This window comes from Anomalospiza imberbis, chromosome 7, assembly GCF_031753505.1.
Source record: "Anomalospiza imberbis isolate Cuckoo-Finch-1a 21T00152 chromosome 7, ASM3175350v1, whole genome shotgun sequence".
NCBI classification, from domain to species: Eukaryota; Metazoa; Chordata; class Aves; order Passeriformes; family Viduidae; genus Anomalospiza; species Anomalospiza imberbis.
Genome location: NC_089687.1, coordinates 24,941,542 through 24,963,648, shown reverse-complemented (window position 1 = coordinate 24,963,648; position 22,107 = coordinate 24,941,542). Strand labels below are relative to the sequence as shown.

Genomic DNA, 22,107 nt, shown 5'->3' with positions numbered 1-22,107 from the left:
AAAGTATGCAGTATGGTATTAAGCTCATTTTTAGCCCTGGTTTTCTAACTAAATTTTAATGTTTGAAATTTTATCTAATTGTTTTCATATGAGGACATGAATTTTTATGTTCTATAGGAAAAACTGAAATAGTGTGTGTTAGTAATAATATAACACATCTACAAAAATTTTGAGTTTTTTAAATAGCCTTGTAGTGTCAGTGTCTGTAAAAGGTATTATGTTTTGTTAATTTTTGTTGTTTAAGCAATATCTTGGTAATATCATTACATTTCTATCAGGGTAAGATGAATAAAATGTCTGGCTAGTTAAAAAGTCATCTATTTAGACTTCCTGCAAACTTCCCATTTTCCTATTGAGTTCAAGAAAGATTCAGCCTCAATGAGATCCGATAGTAAGATGTAATGGCAAAAAGAGCAGAAACATTTCTTTTTTGACAAACTGTTGCTTACTTGAAAGTTTTTGAAATGTGTTCGACTCTGACTTGTATAACAGAGTAATAATAAATATAGTATATATATTTTGCAATGCTCTTTAGAGCCAAATTATTTCAACAGCAACAAGCTGTTTATGCAGAGTATCATGAGGAATTCTAGCCATACCAAGAGTACAGTTGGCTTTGATTACTGAGCTTGGTATACCTCTTGAAACCAAAAATTTCTAAGATACCTTTTGCATGAGGAAAACTTTAAGAGTATCCCAGAGAGATATGTCTCTGCTGGAGAAGGACAGTGGAAAGTAGTCATTCTCCCTTTTCCAGAAAGCAGAATATAGGGCTCTTTCTTCATCTTTCTGTAAGAGAAAAATAATTCCAAACACTGAAAAACAAAAATTTGGTGTAGTTGCAATTAGAGTTCTATTAAAAAATTTAGAATTAAGGTATTAGGGATGCACAGCAGAGTAGCAGGGTTCTTGTGAGTACTTTTTACACCAAGTAAAGGTGTAGCAGAAGATACTTTAAAAGTGTAATTCCAAAGGAATTTTGCAGTCTTGCCTCTGGCAATGTGATGAAAAGATAAAAAATTCTTACTTTGCCTGAGTTATTCGAGACTTAGTTTGGCACTTCTACTTTCTGGTCACAGAATTTTGTGAGCCCTTACTATTCCTTGCCTGGAATTCTGAGTGATCCCAGTATTCTTATGAAATAATTTGAATTTAGCTCTTTTTAAAAATATTACACTGTAGCATTAATCTATCATGCTCCCCCCCCCCCCCACCACCACTTCCCCACTCCCCCTCAAACCAGATGGAGTTTTACTGGCATGTAAGGGGTTCAAAAACACGTGGCGTAGTCTGGAGGGCTGTGAAGAAGTGTAGGAGGAAGGGTGCTCTGTTGCTTCTGCCTGAAGCTGGTCACCCCGTTTCTCATTGCTTGCTGCACTCAGAGGCATTCAGCTGGGTGCTGGTGGTACCAGTTGATTGTGGATGCTCATCTGAATGAAGCCACATACAAACATTAATACAAATATGAACTCGAGTGTGATGATGTAATCATTTTTGTATGAAGGCTGCAGAATATTTCTTATGCTGTCAGAAGAAGCAGCCTCTATCAGCTAGTTAATATGTATGGTTCAGACTACAAGGAATTGAAGTGGCTTTAACTTCATGCACTTAGTAGTAAACTGCACAGTTGTAGCTGCATCCAGAGGAGATATTCATAGAATCACAGTTTATCTCAAGTTGGAAGGGACCCAGTAAGGATCATCGAGTCCAACTCTCTGTTCCTCACAGGACTACCTAAACCAAAACCATATGACATGGCTTAAGAGCATCATCCAGCTGCTCCTTGAACTCTGGCAGGCTTGGTGCTGTGACCATGCCCCTGGGGAGCCTGTTCCAGTGCCCAGCCACTCTCTCAGTGAAGAACCTTTTCCTGATGTTCAATCTGAACTTCCCCTGGTGCAGCTTCATGCCACTTCATACCTTTTCATGTGGCAAAGGAATGTTTGCATCCAAGGGAAGGATGTCTTGTTTGTTCCTGCTGACTTGGGAAAACAGCACTACAAAGACAGGCCTGGTAAGCTGTAAGCCCCTTCCAGTTGTACTATTTAGTGAAATTCGTGTTGCAACAGCTATTCAATTGCACCTTTATGTCATCATGCTTTTTAACAGAGCTGTGCCTTTGCTCATGCACAAACATTAAAATGTTACAAATACCTAGAGAGACTGCTTTAGTGATTAGCTTACATTGACAATATTTTATTATATAAATAATATATATTTTTAAATTACATGTATCTATATAGACATATTTTCAAGCACACATGTTGCCTTTGTGTTGGTGCTGAGACAATTCCACAGATACAAGCAAGGTTCTGTGCTTGTGGAATAAATTTTTAGTTTGCAGAAATGTCTGACCTGTACTTGTAAGCATTAAATGAAAAAGTACAAAAGGTAAGATGCTGTTTTTGTGTTTAGCCACTAATTTGAAAGCTAATGGCATGGGCATGCTATGTTTTCATATCTTGTGCCTCAGTGATACAGAATTTAAACTGGAAGTTTTCTGAATTAAGAATTATAACTGTATTTATGGATGGTAATGCTTTGTGGGTTTTTTTCTTGTTCCTTCTTCTGTTTAAATGTAGTCTTCTCTAGGGATTAACTTGATATCTGAAAACTACTTAAATATTAAGTGCTTGTAATAAAAATTACAAGCTTTAAACATGTCTGTGGAGAAAGTAATTCATCAAGACTTGTCATTTTACTCATTTGGTAAAATGGATCTAATTTTAACATAAATGCAAATTCAGCAAAATTATACTGATTTTTCAGTGTCATACATATGTGATTGCATTTACAGCATGGTAGCATTTGAAAATTTCTCTGTATTAATGGCAAAGGTAGGCTTTCCTGTTTATTATGAGCTTAAGACCATAAAACAAATGCTTGAAACTTACAATGCACTCTGAGCTAGGTGTGGAGTTGCAGGTTACAGGTGAGCCTGTTACAAGTGAACTTGATGCTTCCACAGAGGGGAAGTCCCACTTGTTTGTTTCCCTGTCCCTTTTCCCAGCTGTCTGGTATGAGCCCAAAAATAAAGTGTTTGTCCAGTCACAGGGCAATCTATTGCTGCTTGTGACCTCAGCAAGGTTGCAAGCACCTTTGGTGTTTGGAGTGTTGAGTGGGTTTTCTGGTAGTTTAGAAGGTTGAACACGCTCAGTGATGTTCTGGAGCAACATGAGAATGGATGGAAAGAGATTTCTTCCTTTTCACAACAGCAAGGAAGTGTCAGCCTGGCTCAAGCTTTCATGTGTAAGTTGTTGTTTTAAACTGGAGGAGTGGGAGGTTAAAACAAAATAAGAAGATATCAGGAAAGTTTGTAGAGACATTTTTCCAAAAACTCCTTTGAAAGCTGCTGTAGAAAGTTTACCCTGGAATAGCGAGAAAGATAACTTCACAATTTTATTGCTTCTGAGCCAGTTGTATCAGTGTTTTCTAAATGCAAAGAAAAGCTCCATCCAAAATGTGTTGTGGGTTTGTTGTTTTTTTTTTTTTTTTGGTTGTTTTTTTTTTAATATTCTGCAGCACTTAAATGATGACAATAAAAAATTGACTGAATTTCACAAATGCATTGCTAAAAAGTGTGTGTAGATTTACTCAGCTGATAATAGTTGGGGGTATATTTGCATTGATCCTGCAGGGCAATGCAGGAGGTAGGCTGCCAAGTTGCCATTGGCATGTTTCTGAGAATAGGGCAAATGCAAGGATTTGCTACTGGAAGTGCTGTAGCATTTTAGTGTTCAGCTTCTTCATCTGAACAGATGGTATATTTATCCAAGGGGAGGACAGGAAGGAAAAAGGAGGAAGAATGTGCTGCAGCCCCTCCTTTCCTATGTGACTGAAGCTCATGGGTATGCACAGTCCAGTGTGTGTTTGCAGGTGAATTTGTTTCTGGAGGGGCAAACACAAATGATCTGCTACCTTTGGTATGTCACAGAGCCTGCTCCCAGCTTTGCTTTTCATGGGAAACTTGAATGTGGGCCGTGGAAATGATTTTGAAAGTTAGTCCCCTGTCTGTCTTGAAAATTGGTAAGTTGTCTTCACCTGTGGCTTCTCAATGAGCAGCATGTTCCTAATCCAGTGTGGTGGAGGAGAGCCTCTCTGGCTGTCATGAAGTATCTCATTCCTGTCCCTCTGAATTTGTGTCTCTCAGCATAGAAATGAGAGTGGTATACAGTATTTCTCAGTCAGTGTGACCCTTGCTTAGAAGTCCTGATGAAAAAAGCTCATTCATTTTTGTATTTGTATCATTTGTATTTAAAAAAAAGAAAGTTACACATAAACCAAGTTCATGTGTTACTTTAAGATGCCTTTGTATCAATCTGATATAAGAAATGTTACTTTTAAAACGTTTTTTGTAAACGTTAAGATTATTTTTGTCAGCCTATGCTGTTCTTTTTTATTTTCATCTAAATCTGCCCTACCTTTACCACAGTATCAGACTTGGGTAGCAGATAGAAAAATCAAATACTAAGTGACAGAATTTCCAAGCATGTTTGTAAGCAAGACATAAGTGAAACATAATGCACCGCATATATGTATCTGTGTGTATAATAGCTGCTCTGAGCCACCTGCTTAGGATTATCCTTCACTGAATTAAAAATCTCATTATTTTAAGTGTTTGAGGAAAGATAATTTTTTGGGAAGAAAATTTGAAACGTATGATTTTGAGTGGCAGTATGGAGTCTGCTGATTTACTTGATTATTTCTTCCATCTGCCCCCTGCTCCCTGTTCCGGCAGCAAAACACTCCGTCTTTAGTTTTCATATGCAAGAAAAGCTTCATTCACAAAGCTACCAAGTGTGGTGGCAGCAGAGTTTACAGTAGTTGTTTATGTGACTCATCTGCTGAGCTGCTTAGACAAGGTCTCTGCAGCTTAAGATCTGAACAGCATTTCTTAGGAATGCTGGCCTAATCCCATGAGTTTAAATACTTCTGTTTAAAGTCCTCTTTTAACAAAACCCAGCTGTCAGCCCCATCTTCCATGATTCTTTTACTGTACAGACATTTCATGTTTGCTTCTTCAGTGGCATAACTTACACTTGTGGCATAAATACACTTGTATTTTTTCCTTTTTGCTATGGAAGGTAATATCCTTACTTTTCAGGAATGTGTACTTTAAAACATTGATTCTGTGTTAAAGATTTACATTTGGTCTTTATCTAGAATTTAATTGCCTCAGGATTACGTCTTTCAGTATGCATCAGTTGGCATTAACTGGCTTTTAGACTTCTCTAACCTTTGACATAGCAAAACTTTTTTGTGTTGAGGCTGCTTTCTTGCTTTAAATACTTTTTTTCCAGGGAGTGGTACCCAGTTCTAGGGTTTCTCCCTGCTTCCCTCCCTCTCTTTCTTGTGCCAAGATTTATTTAGAAACTGAAGTGTGAACATATATCTTTAGAGAATATCTTAAGTAGGCAAAATTAATTTAAAAAAATTTTAATTAGTTTCAGAAGGCTTATAAGCTAGGGATTAAGGTCAGTGCTCAGTAGGCAACATTTAGATTCGTGTTGGCAGTCTGTGACAAATTTCATAGCTCTGTACCTCCAGTTGCTGATACTGGTTTGAGCTATTGTATGGACTTCTTGCTTTAAGATTATTAAACCACCCTTGAGAGAAAGGATGTTGAATTAACAGTAGAAGAAAAATCCCAAGAGAAGAAAGTATAAAAAAGAAAAAAATGTCGGGAGAACTATTGTCAATTTTCTCTGGGTTTTTTGTTTGATTTAATTTTTTGGGGGTGGGGTGTTGTTTATTTTGTGTTCTTTTGCAGGGGTTGTTTTTGGGAGGACAGGTCAGAAGCTCTGGAGAGAGTTCTTCAGTGACATTCTGCTAAAATGACAAGTAACAATTAAGTTGTATTTTCAGCTTTTATCAGTGATGAGCATGTCTTTCTAAATCTGCTCAAGGTTTTCTCCTCTTCAGGAATTTGTGCAGGTTTTTCTAGAGAAAAGTGGTGGTGGCATCCAGCTTTGGCATCTTGCTCAACCAGATGTCACTCAAAAACTGCTTTGTGGATTGACTTCACTTCTGGAATGGCTTCTCTTTTACTTTTGAGGAGAAAAACAAGAAGAACTGAACAAGTGTAGGACTTCTTCAGGTGTTTTTTGTTTTTTTTTCTCTCTCCTGGTGGAATGCTCAAAATACAACTTGGATTCTTAAAATATCACCAAGGAAGATGGTGAATTGAAGTTCATGCAGCAGGATGTTGGCTTTCTATTTCTTTACTATTGCATGTGAGTCTTATGGGTACCTGAAATTTTACTTAATCACCTACAAGACCCAAGGGAAGATGCTGATAAAATACTCTCTCGAAGCAGTGATTCTCCTGCAGTTTTGACATTCACAAACATGTTTCTCCACCTATATCCATATAATGAAGAACTTGTCTGTAGTTTCTCCTTTTCATGCCACGTAGTTGCTGCCAAGTGCCATTGTGTGGCAGGGACCCTTTCAGCCTATATGCCTCACATCACTACCTAGTGAGCAGTGCTAATTTACTGCCACATGATCCCCTCCTCTTTCCTTTCATAGAAAGCTGCCCCGTTCCTGCTGACTTCCAGCCTTTCTTTCCAGTTTTGGCTGCTGGGACTCATCTCTGTCCAGAGCCCCACATCACTCTTTCTTCTAGATGTACAAGACTCTCTTGAGCACTTCTCTCTCAGCTCTGCTCCCTCAATGCAGTCCTTCCAAGCCTTCCACAAGACTCAGCTCTTGCATGGAAAAAGCTCTCCTTACATAGTAATTCCATTTCTCATGGTAACGTCATGGTGGAGCATGTACTTCCTCTTTTTATCCCCCGATCTACCTCTCATACTTTAATAAACGCACGTCCTTCTGTTCAGAAGTTGGTGATGCAAAAGAATGACAGGGATAGAGGGTACTTTATGTATCTCCTTACAGTTTGCTATGAAGTTGGAGGATAAAAGTTGACTGCCTATTGCAGTACTTAAATCTGGTCTTATTAGTGGCTTAAAATATAAAACTAGATGAGCCGGGGTAGCCTGTTTAGATGTGTTTATTTTTGGTTTATGGCAGTGTTCTGCTCAGTTTGTTAGAGGTGGGTTTAAAGTAAATCAGATGTCTTCAAATTGAATATACTTTCTCCTTCTTAGAGAAATATTTCAGCCAAAAGATTATTCCCCTATTTGTCCTCTAAATATCTTTCTATGTGATGTCTCTTAATGTCATGCTGTTTTGTCATGGCTAGCTGTAAACAGCAAAATGTGGTGATTCATAAATGCTAAGAATGAAATAACTATGTCTTTGGAGGTATGAAACATTCATTTGTGGATCTTCTGAAAAATATGCAATTGTGGTTTTGATTTTTTTTCACCTTTTTTTCTGGAGATGGTGGTTCTGGCTATAGTGAAATGCACCTCTTCACAATGTAGTCTTAATTCTTACCAGGAAACCTAAGTTGCCTTCCAGCCTTTTCGAGCTGAGGTTAGTGTAAAAAATATATACCCTGACATAAAAGCAACCTGTGAAGAATATTGTTTATTTATCATAGCTAAAGCATTACTCATCTGTTTTTCGAGCCATGGTTCATAGACTGTCACTAGGCCCTTGTGGAAAGGGATTTGGCAAGTACTTCTGAGTCTAGACAGTGCCCACATCATACAGGTTTCCAGTGTCTGCTGTGGTATCTTAAGTGAGCATTGGCATAATGCTTATTTTTAACCTTTGAGAGGGTCCCTTGAACAAAAATTAGTTTTTAACTGTACTAAAGCATAGAGTAGCTCAGCCTTATGAGGAAGTACTCTCATTGTTATTGAGGAAGTATTGCATTGTAATTTGACCTATGACCTAAGTGATTTTCTTACATTTCCCTTCTCCTGGTTGGTTTGATCGTTCATTTATACCATTTATAACAGTAAGCACTGTTGAGATGTTCAACTTTTATGGGTAGTAGACAGTTGCTTGCTTTATTTTGCTTTCTTATAGTTGAAAGACAACTTAGTGTATGTGTAAAAATTAGTTTCTTTCAATATTTATTCCTGGTGGGAAAAGACCCTTTACAGGCACAACGGACCAGTCTGTAAAAAGGTGTGAATTTTTGAGTGATTGGTTGGCTAATGCTTCTTCTCAAGTCCAGGGTGATCCTGAAGGTGCTGCTGTTAGCCTGGTGATTGTTATTATTGGGCCACAGCTACAGGAATATTTGGGTATTCCCTGAGATCTGTGGATAAGGCCAAATATTACAACAAAATTCATACCTATTCTTAGTCTGCTTGTTCATATTTATTCTCTTTTAGGCATCATTCCAAAGGTAAAACTGAATGCAAAGAGATGCTGCAGGAGTATTTGCCTTAAAATAACAACATGATGAAGATTCTGGAAAATTGGCACTAATGTAGTTTTTAAGTATATATCTGCCTATTGAAGGCAGGCTATACACTGAAAATTCTCTAGTCTCAGCTGGTAAATCTAAGATGTTGGCTTCTGCAACTAATGAGTGTTATTTTACAGAGTGTTATTTTCCTCTCTACTTGAAAAATACTTTAGCTAAGGTGAGTTTTGTTTTTATTATCTAAATATTTTTTTATAGTTGTCTTCAGGTTGTCTTCATAAGGACTGTTCAATGGGACAGGATGTAATCTAGGATGCTCTTTTTTTAGGAATTAATTTAATGGCCACTTGGGTACTCTGGCTGGAATCTTGGTTCAGGAAATGGGATACAATGATTGATAAAGCCCCTTCTTTTCAAGGCAGCATCTGTTTGTCTAGATGTGAGTCAGGCACTGAGGTATATTGGAGGGAATAAAGGTTTTACTGTGTGCCTTCCCAAGAGCGCACATTTCAAATGCAGTTAGAGTCTTGTAGTGACATTTCTGTAATTTTGGTGCTTCCCTTATCATACAGGAAAAAAGACATTATAAATTTATTCCAATATACAAGGAGGCACACTTTGCGGACTAATTCAAAATTTCAGGTTGCAATTATGGAAAGGTAGAGTCAATATAAAGTAATAATAATACAAAGAGAGCTTAAAAACAGAAACCAACCCTATGGATATTCTACTTGATGCACTTTTCATTTTACCTCTCAAAGCTTTCAGGCAAAGAAGGGGTGGATGGGTGGGTATTCTGTGGGTGGTTTTGCTGTGGCACATCAGAATGATCTCCCACTTCTAGAAATCAAAAAGATGAAGTAAACATTCTGGTATCTTCAGTGTGTTTATTTCAGGAAATTGTGTGTGTTAGTGTCAACTAAACTTAGAGCAGGAGTGTACGAATTCTACTTAAAATCTAAAGGGAGCTGCAAAGGATGTGAATATGGAAAAATGTGTTTTTCTGTTTCTTCATGCTGCTAGCCAAAAGAGCTTGATTCTTTCATATTGTCAGTGAAGAATACTGAGTTGTTATATCTGTGTCTGCTTTGTTCTAAAGATTAGGTATTCAGTCTGTGGAAGACCAGGAAGCAACTGTGATATGTTTGACTTTCCTGGTTAGAATTTCTGGGAGTGGTTGTTGAACAGTCTGTTAGAATGTGAGAAGGATAAGAGTGCTGTCATGAACAGCACCAAGTTTCAGAAGACCTGTGTTTGCTGTATACAGCATTGATGTGTTTTGAGGGATTCCAGAAGCAGTGAGACAGTTTGCTTTGATATTACGATCCAGTATCTGCTGAAGATTTTTTTCTTCTTCCAGTTGCTTTTTCAAACAATTGTTTCATTAGCAGTTGTTAAAATGTAAGTTATGTGTTCACTTGTGTGCTATAAATATTTATATAACATAAGTAATGTAAAGAAAAATATTTTTATGAGCTTAGTGAAAAAGGTTGTTGTTTGACTGGGCTTGAAATACAAACAGCTAGAGGCAAAGGCAAGTTCTTGTACAGGCATGTGCCTGATTTTAAGAGGAGCATTAGAAATCATGCTGTGAATTTTTGAATAACTGTTACTTTCAGCAGCCTTAGTTGATCTTTTATTAAAACTGTAGCCTGTGCAGTTCAAAACATGCATTTTCAGACAGATTTCTTTTCTGTGGTTTCAAAGGTACATTCTTGAATGTTGCATGGATGAGTGGGCAAAAGAGGGAATATTGCAGGCTGTCCTCTTTTGCATCTCCCAGCTAAACCTGAAAATAAGACCACAAAGTGAGGATTGCCTGGTTTTCAGACTTGCTGGAGTTCTGCAGTCTAGACCAACTGCCTGAGAAAAATACTTGAAAAGAAATATGCTCAAACAGTACATAGCTTTTAAACTCTTTCAGTGTATTCTGGAGTTGTCTTTGTTCTCCCAGTTGCTGTGAATAAATCTTGTACATTGCACATTCTGCTCTTGACTTCCTCTGTTTGAAGAATAGTAGTTATTGCTGAAGTACAATGACCTATTTTAATTTTGAAGAACAGCTTAAAGAACCCATGTGTATTAACATTTGTTTCTTTTTTTTTTTTTTTTGCCAATACTATTTCCAAATTTCTACTAATTAGTTTTTAAAAAATAAGTGTGGAGTTAAATAAAACCTTTTCCAGAGCAATGCTGAGTCCCTTCCTTCATTAATAATTGGAATGTAGTTGAGTTGGACAGGACAGATAAGTTGAATTGTGGCAGATAATGTGTTGATGTGAAGAAAAGCACCTTCATCAGCTGGGGAGTAAGGGAAGAAAGGCAGGAAATAGATAGTAGACTTAAATCCAAGGTTGTCAGAGTAATAATTAATGCTTTATACACCTTTATTATATCTGCAGTATCTTGGCATTTGACTGGTTTTTGTGAAACATATATTGATGTCCAGGATTTCAAGAGCTTGCCCATGGTATTTCAGAGTTTTGGTTGTGAAAGGTCTCTTTGCTTTTAATGAAGTGTCTGAAGCTTTATCTTTTATCAGACATTCAGTGTGTTTTCACCCTGTTTTGTTAGTGCCAAGTCTGGAAAACTGTTGCCTGAAGCATGGTTTAAAAAAAGAAAAATGAACCTCAAAGTTGGCTAAAATTAGCATATTGAAAGAGACTTTCACTTGACGTAATATTTTTTCATGTGGGACGTTTAGAATTTGAATTTTTTAGCTGATAGATTTGTATCTTAGTTTTTGAATTTGAGAGGCATTGGAATGTCTGTGCTGCAGAAGCCTTGGGAAGTATTCAGCTATTACTATGCTATTTGAAGCTTAAAGAAAACAAATGTTCTTTTGTTCAGGTTTTCATCTAGATTACTTTTAACATAAATTGGGTTATAGAACATTGGATAATGCACAAAGGGCTTCCTATAGCTTTCTAATCCCCCTCAAAATATCTTTTTCAGGATTAATTATTTTCAGAATACTTTATTCTTATTAAGAAGAAACACAGAAATACTAAAGCAAGTGATCTGCACTGTCACTGGCTTAGTGTGCTGCAGTATTAAATTTAAAGGAGGAGTGTTAGTGTCAGTTATAGCATAAGAATCTCTGACTGAAAAGTGTGCCAGATCTGATTGGTCCCTGTCACGTGGACAGAGTATTAATGTGATACAAATGAATCTATGTGCTCAAAGTGCCTATCATTATTTACCATTACTTTAATTATGGAAATATCTAGAAACATGGAACAGGGATGTGAGCTTTGCCAGCCATTTTTGTGAACTCATTTTAGGTTTTTTTCTGTTCAAGTAGCCTTGTTTCTTTAAGCAGTCAGGTGAATGAATATTAGAGATGAAAACTCTGAGCTTATGGGCTCATACAGTATGTTAGTGTAGTGTTCTATCCTGTGCAACTTTTTAACAGAAATTGATATTGGCATTATAACACAGGAATGATCACAAATGAAGAAATTTGGATGTCCAGATGAGGTCTGGAGAAAGTATATTTCCCAAACCAGAGTATGCTATATAGTACTGGTGGCTAGGTTTTAAAATGCAGAAAAACAGTTATTTCTTGAGATGGTGTTTCAAACAGTTGTGTCTTGTCTACTGCATCCCTAAAATAACCTTGTAACAAATTCAGTAGTTGTTTTTAGAAGGCAAATTGTTTTTTTCAGGACCAAGCAGAACCTTGTGCAATCTTGTATTTAAAGGTAAAATCTAACTAACTGTTTTGGAAACTAGATCATTGACTTAGAGTGATTATCAGTGTGCCTGTTTAAATAGCATTTCAGACAGACAGAATAGACTGTCACATTCCATAGTGGATAATGAAACGATACATAGACCACTCTTTATAGACCACTCCTGGAGTGCAGGAAGCCTCACTTCCATTTGAAAGACTACACTGTGTTGATACCGTATTTTATCCAGGTATCCCAGAATGATGCTGCTCATTTTCTTTATGTTCTACTTCGACATACACTTTAAGAGAATAGAAGGTGAGGTGTTGAAAAATAACTTGAATCCTAAAGTTACTTTGGCATGTCATCTGGTTCAAGCTAGGCAGAAATAAAAACTATGTAAAATCTCCTTCCCTGCAAATGTTTTAGGAATGTAAGTGGCTGACTTTAAGGCATCACACCAGAACCATTATCCTTTCTTCATTTTTTACATCTAATTCAATTCTAAATGACTCCTTTAAGGAAAGAAAACTCCAACCCAACTTAACAAAACACACAATCCCTCACCCCTTATGCTGGTTTTATTTCTTGTTATAAATAAAGATGTTGTATCCATAGAAGGTGTGATAACTCCCACTTAGATCATAATGTGCTAAAGTGCAGTGCATGTTTGCTGTGATCAACAACAGTGAGAAAGAAAAGGGCTATAAAAAGGAAAATTTAAAGTTTTTAATTGGAATATGCACTCTTTTTTGAAGTGGTTCCTGTTTTGAGTTCTTATGCCAAGAAGTTCATATACTGCTTTATGAGCATTTTGTCTCTGCCCTCATTTATTGAATTAATTCTTTAATTAGTGTCCTTTGGGATGTCTTCCAGTTGTGGAACTTGTACTAAGATTTCCTTTTACAGAACTTGTGATTTAATATTAGCTGTTTCTGAAGCGAGACACTAACCTCTGTGTGCCTTTTGCAAGTAAATGTTGACAGGCTCATAGGAAATGCAGCTGACGTTAGGAAGCTTGGGTGGGGACTACAAGGAGCTGGCAAATACTACAGGGTTCAGTGCCAGACACGCTGACATAACAGTACTTCACTTGTAAAAGTTTTCTTTAGGCTGCTAATTCTGTCTTCACAGTAACTGGAACCAAAGCAGTGTCTCTGATGCCAAGTCAAAATAGCTAAAGTAACGAATGCTTTCCATGGCTTAGATCCTCAGAAATATTAGTAAAAAGAGCAAGCTTCTCTCTTAATGAAAGGGTGAGTTATGAACAGTGCCATGTAATGAATGCAGTGCAAAACAAGTCCATCTAACTAGAGTGAGTGTCAGAAACAGCTCAAAGAGGGAAAGGCTAGCATTGTAAAATCTCTGTAAATACTGTGCTCTGAGTGATTTATATCGCAGTTTCAATTTATTTGATTTGCTAGTTCATGGTCATATTTCATAAGGCACCCTTTTAATAGCTTCCTTTAGCTTTCAAGTAAAATTTGTTCTCTTCAGATGTATCTAGACATTGAGAAATGTTATGTGAGCACTTCTACAGCAGTTTGACCAAGTCACCTAGAGTATGTGTTTTGTCTTGATTTTATAGTATTTCTGGTCCATGTTAGAGTCTAAGAAATAGTAAGGCAAAGCTTTGAAGGGGGATAAAAGTGGAATACAGCTTAGGTTTGCTTTGCAGAAGTTCAGGCAGAGTTTGCGTTGCTGCTACCATGCTGTCTCCGGTTTTGTATGTGGGAGGACTTGGAGGAGGCATCATGGAGAGGAATCTTGTTGGGGAAGTCATGCCTGGCTTACAAAATATAAAAGCTGCTGCAGTCTTGGTGGAAGGATGCAGCAATATTACATAAGCATATTGGTTTTGGTATAATTTCATTGTCACTCTTGGATTTTAGAAAGTGCTTCCTTTCATTCCTTAGAGTGCGGGGCTCAAAGCAAGTGGTGGAAGAAAGGCGATTCAGATGATTAATTTAATCTGTTCAGTGTTTTTGCAGTGCAGTGTGCCATGGCAATTTAGCTTTAATGTTATTGCCTCTTTTAAGGTAGGCAAATGCGTTGTGCTCTCCCACGAAAGTAGAAGTTCAGGTGGTAGACTGAAGCATCTTTGCCTAGAGCAACTGGATGGCAGTATCTTGCATCCATGGGCTTCTGCTGACCTCGGAATTACTGATCACCTCTGAAGTCTCCTCTGACCTATTTTATCAAATTAAAATGAAACAAAAGCAATATATAATAATAAGAAGAAAAGACAATTTTTAAATCTTGGAGGGTTTTTTTGCATGAAAACTGTCATATGAAAGAAAATGTGTATTGAGCAGTTTTTTCTCTGAGATCACCTTTAATTATTTTTCATAACATCTCTTATCAGTTTGACTGTGCAATGTTGGACATTGATGTCTTTCAGACCAAGATTTGTCTTTTCCTGAAGAGTAGCACTTAGTTCATTTTTAAATCTCGAAAATGTAAACTGGTGCTTTCTGAAAGCTATGTAGCAAGTAACTACGTAGCTCATGACTTGACTAAATCAAGCTGTTCAACTCACCATTGATTTTTTGCGTAGCTCTTGCTGGGGATCTGTTCTCATGTGTTTCTGGACGTTCTGTAGCACATCTCTGAAATTTACCTTCCCTACTGCCTGATTGCTTCCAAATTATTACCTAGATTTTTGCCCCTCCGGATATGTAAATTCTCTTCCTGAACCAGATCCTGTCTTTGCCAATATGAGTATACATAGAAAGTCATATGTGTCTTAACTCCATAAAAGGGGCTGGAGGACATGTTTGGAAAAGAGATTTAAACAAAAGGTTATTTTTCACTGAGATAATAACAGATAAACTTTGGAGAACATTGTCGTTATCTTGGTCACAAATTTGTTAAATGAAGGAGAATCTGAGAGATGTTATGGTGACTCTTTACTTCCAGAGAGCAGTACCTTTGTTGAATAAAAATTGTGCAGTATCACTGAAGTGATCTGGTCAGTGTCCAAAATTTGCACTGTCTCAGGGGAGGTATTGCTGACATTCTCTATGGCCTGTTAAAGCATTTCTGTTTACAGATATGTAGTGATCTATTTGCAGTGCAGTGAGACTGCACTTCCTGTGGTTGAATGGTTTTGCTTAACTGTGGTCAGCTAAATTCCTTGGACAGGAGTTGGCTTTTTCTAATGAAATGTTGATAGATTTTGCCAACAATAGCTGGCAATGAAGGCACATGCAAGGCTAGCATGAATTTCTGATGGTATTTTTACATATTGTGAACTCTGTTCTTAATAATTTTCTGCATCATTCTGACAAAAGTGAGCTGCAAAAATGGCTTTGCAATTACCTATTACAACTTCCATACTAAGTTCTTACTAGTAAGCAGGAGTTTTTATGAAGCTTATGGATGGACATTTGCTTTGATTTATGAACACTTTCAGAAACATCGTAGCTGACACCAGTTTTCTTAGACACTGACAAAGTTTGAGCATCAAACTTTTTTTTTCTTTTTTTTTTCCAGATGGAGCAATTGTCAGATGAAGAACTTGACCATGGTGCAGAAGAAGATAGTGATAAGGAAGATCAGGATCTCGACAAGATGTTTGGGGCCTGGCTGGGTGAACTGGACAAACTCACACAGGTGAGGGAGGTTACACAGGTGAGGGAGGTAACTCACAGAATAATTTTTTGTTAGTATTATGTTTCTTTTTAGTTGGATGCCAACTGCTTGACACTGCCACTTGCAGCAAGGCAGACCTGTGACCAGTTCAGTAATTTTTAAAGGTTTATAAATTGACTTGTTTACCCTATCCTGAGGTTGTTTTATTCATTTTGTACAACCTGCTAGTATAACAGTTCCTTCCGAGAATTATAGAATTGATATTTTGTCCTTATGTCTGTAGAGCAATAAGGACTTCAGCTGACAAGAGATAGGCTGTGTCTCGAAACATGTGCTTTGACACTGTCCAGCTGTAACAGCATTTATTTGTTGCACCTGAACAGCAATAAGAAAAAATTGTGAATGCTGCCACTGATGACCTAATGAGATACCCTGATACACTCTCAAGGACTCACCATTGTTCCAGAGTACTCTTCCTGCATCAATGAAGCAGCTGATAGGACATCTTTCAGTCTTTCCTTCTTTTTAGTGCTTTTCCTTTGCTTCACAAGCAGATAGTGCATTTTGTGTGGTGTGCTGCACTCCTGGGGTAATCAGCCATTTCTCTGTGACTGCCTGCAGGAGGTGTTTCAGCTGTGTGAACTTCCTGAATAAAATATTTAATCTTCTCCCTGTTTGTCCTGTAGAATTAAGCAGAGGTATGGTAAGTGAAGGTTCATTAAGCTAGAGAAGAGGCAGTTTTTCTCATCTTCATCTTGCCTGAAGGAAAATTGAGCTAATCATGTTAACAGGATTTCAAATTCAGGCTCATCTCTGTTACTGTCTCTGCCATCAAGTTTAAATGTAAATTTGTATGTATATACAAGAATATACATACATGTATATACATGTATGTATAATGTATATAGCACTATAGGGGAAAACGATTTATTTTCCTGAGCTCACACATGTAGGGCAATAAAGAATCCTACCTTCTGAGATGAGTGGAAGAGTCTGACATCAATCTGTATATACTAATTCCTTCTGGTATTTAACTTACTTTGAAGGGTTTTTAATGGTGTGAATAATTTTGGGCTTTGTAAATCACCTTGAGCGAGGATATTCACAGAGGAGCACAATGGGTCTTAGACCTATTAAGCATTGCTTAATTTCAGCTGTTCTGCAGAACTGTTGACAGCAACAGTTCCAGCAGTGACAGCAAGATTCCCCATGTAACACATTCTACTCCAGGGGCAGAAGCTTCTGGTCCTGTCATGTACTTCTTGGGTCAGCAGCTGGATCACAGTTGCCCTACTTATAGAAATCCTTGTATTCATTATAGCAATCATATGGGCCATCATAACATAACAATTCAATGTGTCTTAGACCCTTTGTTCTCTGCCCCATTTTTTTAAAGGTATGAGCAGCCTAGAAATATAAGTATACTTTACTTGGAGTTTATAGCTATACTATTGACATGCAGACTTCAGGGTGATGTCTCAGTTTGTTGTTGGTCCATGCAAATTTCTTGAAACCTACTAAAAGGTACTTAATGGTAGGACCCACATTATTTGTTTCTTACCTACATATTGCTGTTCAAGACAGTCTGCAACATAGCCTGACAGTTGCCCTTCAATCTTTCACAACTACTGAGAAATGACATTTCCCCCAAAACTTGGAATGACCTCATATTGTTCTGTATAAACAAGTTAATGGAATTGATTGTATCTCAGATCATTTATTTGGACTGTCATCAAATTTTGTTGGGGCTGTTCCAATGAAATCCCAATAAAGGGAGGTGATTAGAGTTGATGAAAGTGCATTCTCCTGTAGTTTCAGTATTTGTTTCTGTCTATCAGCTGGACTTCAAGAGCACTAGGAGGAAAGGTTTTTGTCCCTGATATTCTTGATCTTTAACGTCTTTTTAGATTTCCTAAATGTTTATTTTTAGGATATTTAAAGTAAGACCCAGATGTAACTGCTTTTTAAAAGATCTGAAATTTTTTGAATGCCCGTTGGAATAATTTGAATTCACTTTCCCTCTTTAACTCTTGGTGTAACAAAAGTCACAAAATCTGCTGCACGAGTGAGCAATATTTAGCATTGATGAAGGGTGTCTTAACATTTATTCTGCTTAAGTTATTCTGCTGTATGGTGCAGGTTAAATGAAAAAAAAATTTACCCTTCTTCTCATGATTATTGAGAATTAAGCTTTTGGGTGCTGTTGCAGTTTTTATCAGTTTTCCAAACTGCTGGTTTAGCAGTTTTGGAGAATGTGCTCAGATAATGGTGAGGGCATATCACATGTGTTTCCAATGATCTGCAATAACTTTAATAAAGCCAGCAAAACATGGTTGGGGTGCTTTTAACTAGAATATATTTGCTTCACAGGAAATCTTTTTTAGCAGTCTGTGGGTTTGGGCTGAAGGAACAGGTCCTAACTTGCCTTTTCTATCTCCAGTTTCACTGATGTCTCTAGGGTTATAGATTTTTTTTTTTTTTTTTTTTTTTTTTTTTAAGTCCAGGCCAAGCTGAGGAGAAAAGGGAACTCAGGAAGAATAAACATTAGGGGAAAAATTAGTGCAATTGATCTTTTTAACAAAGGCTTGACTAAAGATGTAGAAAATGAACATAAAAAGTTTAGGTGAGAAACTTTATTCTGATGAAACTAGAAGACGCTCTTCCTTCAGGCAAGCATATCTTCAGGAACTCTTTATCAGTACAAGCATTGCCTAATTTCAGATGTTCTGCAGGCCTGTTGAACTTCAGTGACAGCAAGAGCTGGATTCCCTATGTAACACATTCCACTCCAGGGCCAGCAGCTTCTGACCCTGTACTTCTTGGGTCAGCAGCTGGATTACAGTGCCCAACTGCTTGCTACTTACGAAATCCTGGTATTTATTATAGTACTATATCCATGTTAGCCATCATAACATAACAACTCAGAGTATTGGTTAAAAAGAGTTTCTTTTTTTAACCTCTGCTAGTTTTCCTAAAAAAATGTGCCCTACATAAACTGGCTAGGGTTGGTTTTCATAACTTAATGTTATTCACAGGAAAGACTATTGAAAAAAAATTCTGAATATAGTGAATTTAAATCCCTGTTAATAAAACAGGATTCTTCACTGAATGTTTTTAAGCACTTATGCCATGATTATGCTCATAAGCTAACGGTGGATATCTTAGACCATATTTCAGACTCTTATCCCAGTTTGAATGTTGTGCAGTTTCATGCAGAGAGATAGTTAGAGTTAAGTCAGCTATCTGTTTCTAAATGAGCTAGTGTCTAACACCATTCAAAAAAGCATTTGGAAAAAGCTTCTATCCTTTTGATTCTGGAAAAAAGCAGAATGTGTTTAACAGCTTTTCTTCACTGCATATCTGAAGTTAAATCTCTGTAGTATGACGATGTTTGTTTTCAGTCTAAAGCCTGAAAAACGGGTGCTTTTATATACAACAGTAATTTTTGAAAAATTTCTCTTAGACAAAATTAATTCTCATTCATCTTAAGGAATTGGACAAGCAAATCTTTGTCAAAATTTACTTTGCCCTTCTTTTGGTCTTTTTCAGAGTTTGGATGCAGACAAGCCTGTGGCACCAGTGAAGAGGTCACCTCTCCGCCAGGAAACCAATCTTGCTAACTTCTCATATCGCTTCTCCATGTACAATTTGAATGGTTTGTTGACTTATTTACCATATATAGTTTAAGAAAAATACTTGTTTAAGAAAAAAAACTATTCCAACTATAAATTAAAATATCGTAAAATATAAGAACACTTAAATATGCTTTATATTTAAAGCATATAGCTGAGGTGAGAACACAGTTGCTGAAGGCATTGCTTTCTGCTGTCCTTTTTTTTCAAGTATTTGAGTCTCCTAAAGCATTATTTTTTACAACACTTAGTATTTGAGCACTGTAGTGTATTATTTGTATAAAAAAACTTGTTCTGGGATCTGGTCTCATGAAAGAATGACTTAACCGGGAAGAAAGAGCATCTTGGTTTATGGAACAGAATGCAGGAATATAGCTACAGAACGCTTTCAGGTTAAACAGAAGGAAACCTTAATTTAAAGGCTTGAGTATGTATATAGTATTTTTGTTTTGGTTTTGTTTTTTTAAAGCTGTTGCATTACTTTGGCAGAAAATGCTTAGCAAAACATCTGCACTTTTTTGAGAAGTGAGGCACGATAATACACAAATGTGTTTTTACATTTCATTCACAGGAAAGCAGTTTAAACTTTTCAGATGTAGTCTGAACATTCATAGACTTCTTTTGCTAACAAATGAGTTTAACCTAAAAAGTGTGAAATTTGCACTGGTCAAGGATAGTAGTGTAAATGAATTTTAGTTCAGCAGTGCACAGATGTTTTGCACTACTGGGATGGGAAAAGAAAATGTTGCTTCCTTTGCTCTCTTCACTATTAGATTTGATAACACAAAGTGAGGCGTTGTAAAGGAAATAACTCTGCCCATACTGACTACTCTTGTTTGTTGCAGAAGCCCTGAATCAGGGGGAGACTGTGGATCTGGATGCTCTCATGGCTGATCTCTGTTCCATAGAGCAGGAGCTCAGCAGCATTGGCTCTCATTCAGCAAACAATGCTGCAGTGAAACGCCTTGCCACGGAACCCAAAACTCAGAAACCACCTGCTAGTCGACCTTCCACTAAGCACAGCAGTATGAAAGGATTGTCCCCCTCTGCTAAGGTGACTAAACCATCGCATGCCAACGTGTCTCTGGATGACATCACTGCACAGTTAGAGAAGGCCTCTTTGAGCATGGATGAAGCAGCCCAGCAGTCTGTTGCAGAAGACACCAAGCCAGTGGTTACTGCCCAGCACAGGAGGACAGCATCTGCTGGCACAGTGAGCGATGCTGAGGTGCGCTCCATCAGTAACTCCTCCCGTTCCAGCGTGACCTCAGCAGCTTCCAGCATGGACTCCTTGGACATCGATAAGGTGACGAGACCTCAGGAGCTGGACTTGACATCACAAGGGCAACCAATCACTGAGGTAGGATGTCACTAATTCAAGATTTTTGTTTGGTTTGGGTCTTTCTCTTCAAACTTACACCTCATTTTCTGTGCTGACACTCATAGCTAAACATTTACAGTGCAGTGGGGTTTATTGAAGACTTGCTTTTACAGGAACTTGCCCATATTGTAGCTGCTTCTTTCTCTGGTTTTGGTTGTGTCTGCAAGGAAACTTATAAAGAATGTGTTTAGGTTTTTTTTCTTAGGAGCTTTCCCCATCTCTTCCTCCTCTCAAGCCAATCATGCATTTTAATGTTTTTATTAGTTTATTATTAGGTAGTATTTTTATTCCAAGAAAATATCACATATTGCCTTTAATTTAAATCTGAGGAGTGCACAGCTGTGGAAAAAAGAAAGCACAATTGACAAAATTCTATTCCTCTTACAGTACAGTTAAACCTGAAACACATGGAGCAATCTACAGGTGTCTATCTGGAGATCTGGAGCTATACTATACCAGTAATTTGCTGCTACTTAATACTCTTGTTTAATGTATAACAGGAGGAGCTCTTTGAAGCAATACACAATACAAAAAAATAACTGGGCTGCAATACAACATTAGCAGATTTAATTTAGGATTTGGATGCTTTGACATTGATTAGAGAGGAAACTTCAGTAAGAACAGCCAGTTCGGTGAACATTGCAACTGCTAGTGACTTGAGAGAAAATGTGGAAAATGTTCCAGTGAATTTTGAGAACTTAAACTTAGAAGTTCTCTTGTAGAAATACTCTCTAAAACAGAAATCTGACCTGTTAAAATGTCAGTTGTACTGATATGCATGTTCTCTTTCATGAGAGAAAACTGGAACAAACTGAGTTTATTCTAATCAATAATGAAAACAAATCTGAATGGGCTGTACTGAAAGCATGGCTCTACACATCTGCAACAGAACTTCATCAAATGTAAAGTAAACGATGCAGGCTTGTCAGTCTTATAATCAACTCATTGAGGTCACACTGATTTAAATCTTCATTTGAAATCGTGAGAAATGAACAATTTAGGTCAACTTTCTTGTTGTATAAAAAGTTTGTGTTCAGTATGCTTTTATTGGAGATTTCCTATTGAATGAAGCAAAACAAATAGGAATGTTCCCTTTGCTCTTTGGAAAGTTAAAATGCAAACCTTTGCATTATTGCTGTAGGCCTAAGTGTTCAAGCCCACCCTATGACAGCCATTGATTGTTGTTTGTTTGAGAATAATTTTCTTTTTATGGTATGATAAGGCTTATTTTTAGTTTGTTGGTTTTGGGCAGGTTCTTTTTTTTTTGTTTGTTTGGTTGGTTTTTTTTTGCATCTCCAGCTGTTACTCATGATTATATGTCTGTCTTTATGATGTAGAAAGTTAGGCAGTCTTGTATTTTTGTCTCTTCTCAGGCTAAAGAGATGACTTTTGTCAATTAGTTGCTCTAGCTTGCATAGCATGAGAAAAGCATGGATGTTGCATTTTTTGATTTTTAATGCAAAGTGTTTTCTGCAGTTGATCTTGCAGGTCTCCTTCTAGATTGTTTCTTTTACTTTGGGAGTTATATGCTTGGGG

General features: G+C 37.2%; 1 protein-coding gene across 8 annotated transcripts in view; it reads left to right on the top strand.

Annotated features, from left to right (window-relative positions):
- The window catches only part of RAPH1 (Ras association (RalGDS/AF-6) and pleckstrin homology domains 1), a 92,687-nt gene that overhangs the window by 16,323 nt on the left and 54,257 nt on the right, over positions 1-22,107 (top strand). For 6 of the 8 annotated variants that reach the window (XM_068196070.1, XR_011000896.1, XR_011000895.1 and 3 more), the window contains 3 exons: positions 15,460-15,579; positions 19,108-19,213; positions 20,036-20,550. In XM_068196070.1, the coding sequence (XP_068052171.1) occupies positions 15,460-15,579; positions 19,108-19,213; positions 20,036-20,550 (741 nt within the window). Of the gene's footprint in view, positions 1-15,459; positions 15,580-19,101; positions 19,218-19,524; positions 19,618-20,035; positions 20,551-22,107 lie in introns of those variants that run through there. The other 2 variants (XM_068196071.1, XM_068196072.1) reach the window with 2 other exon arrangements.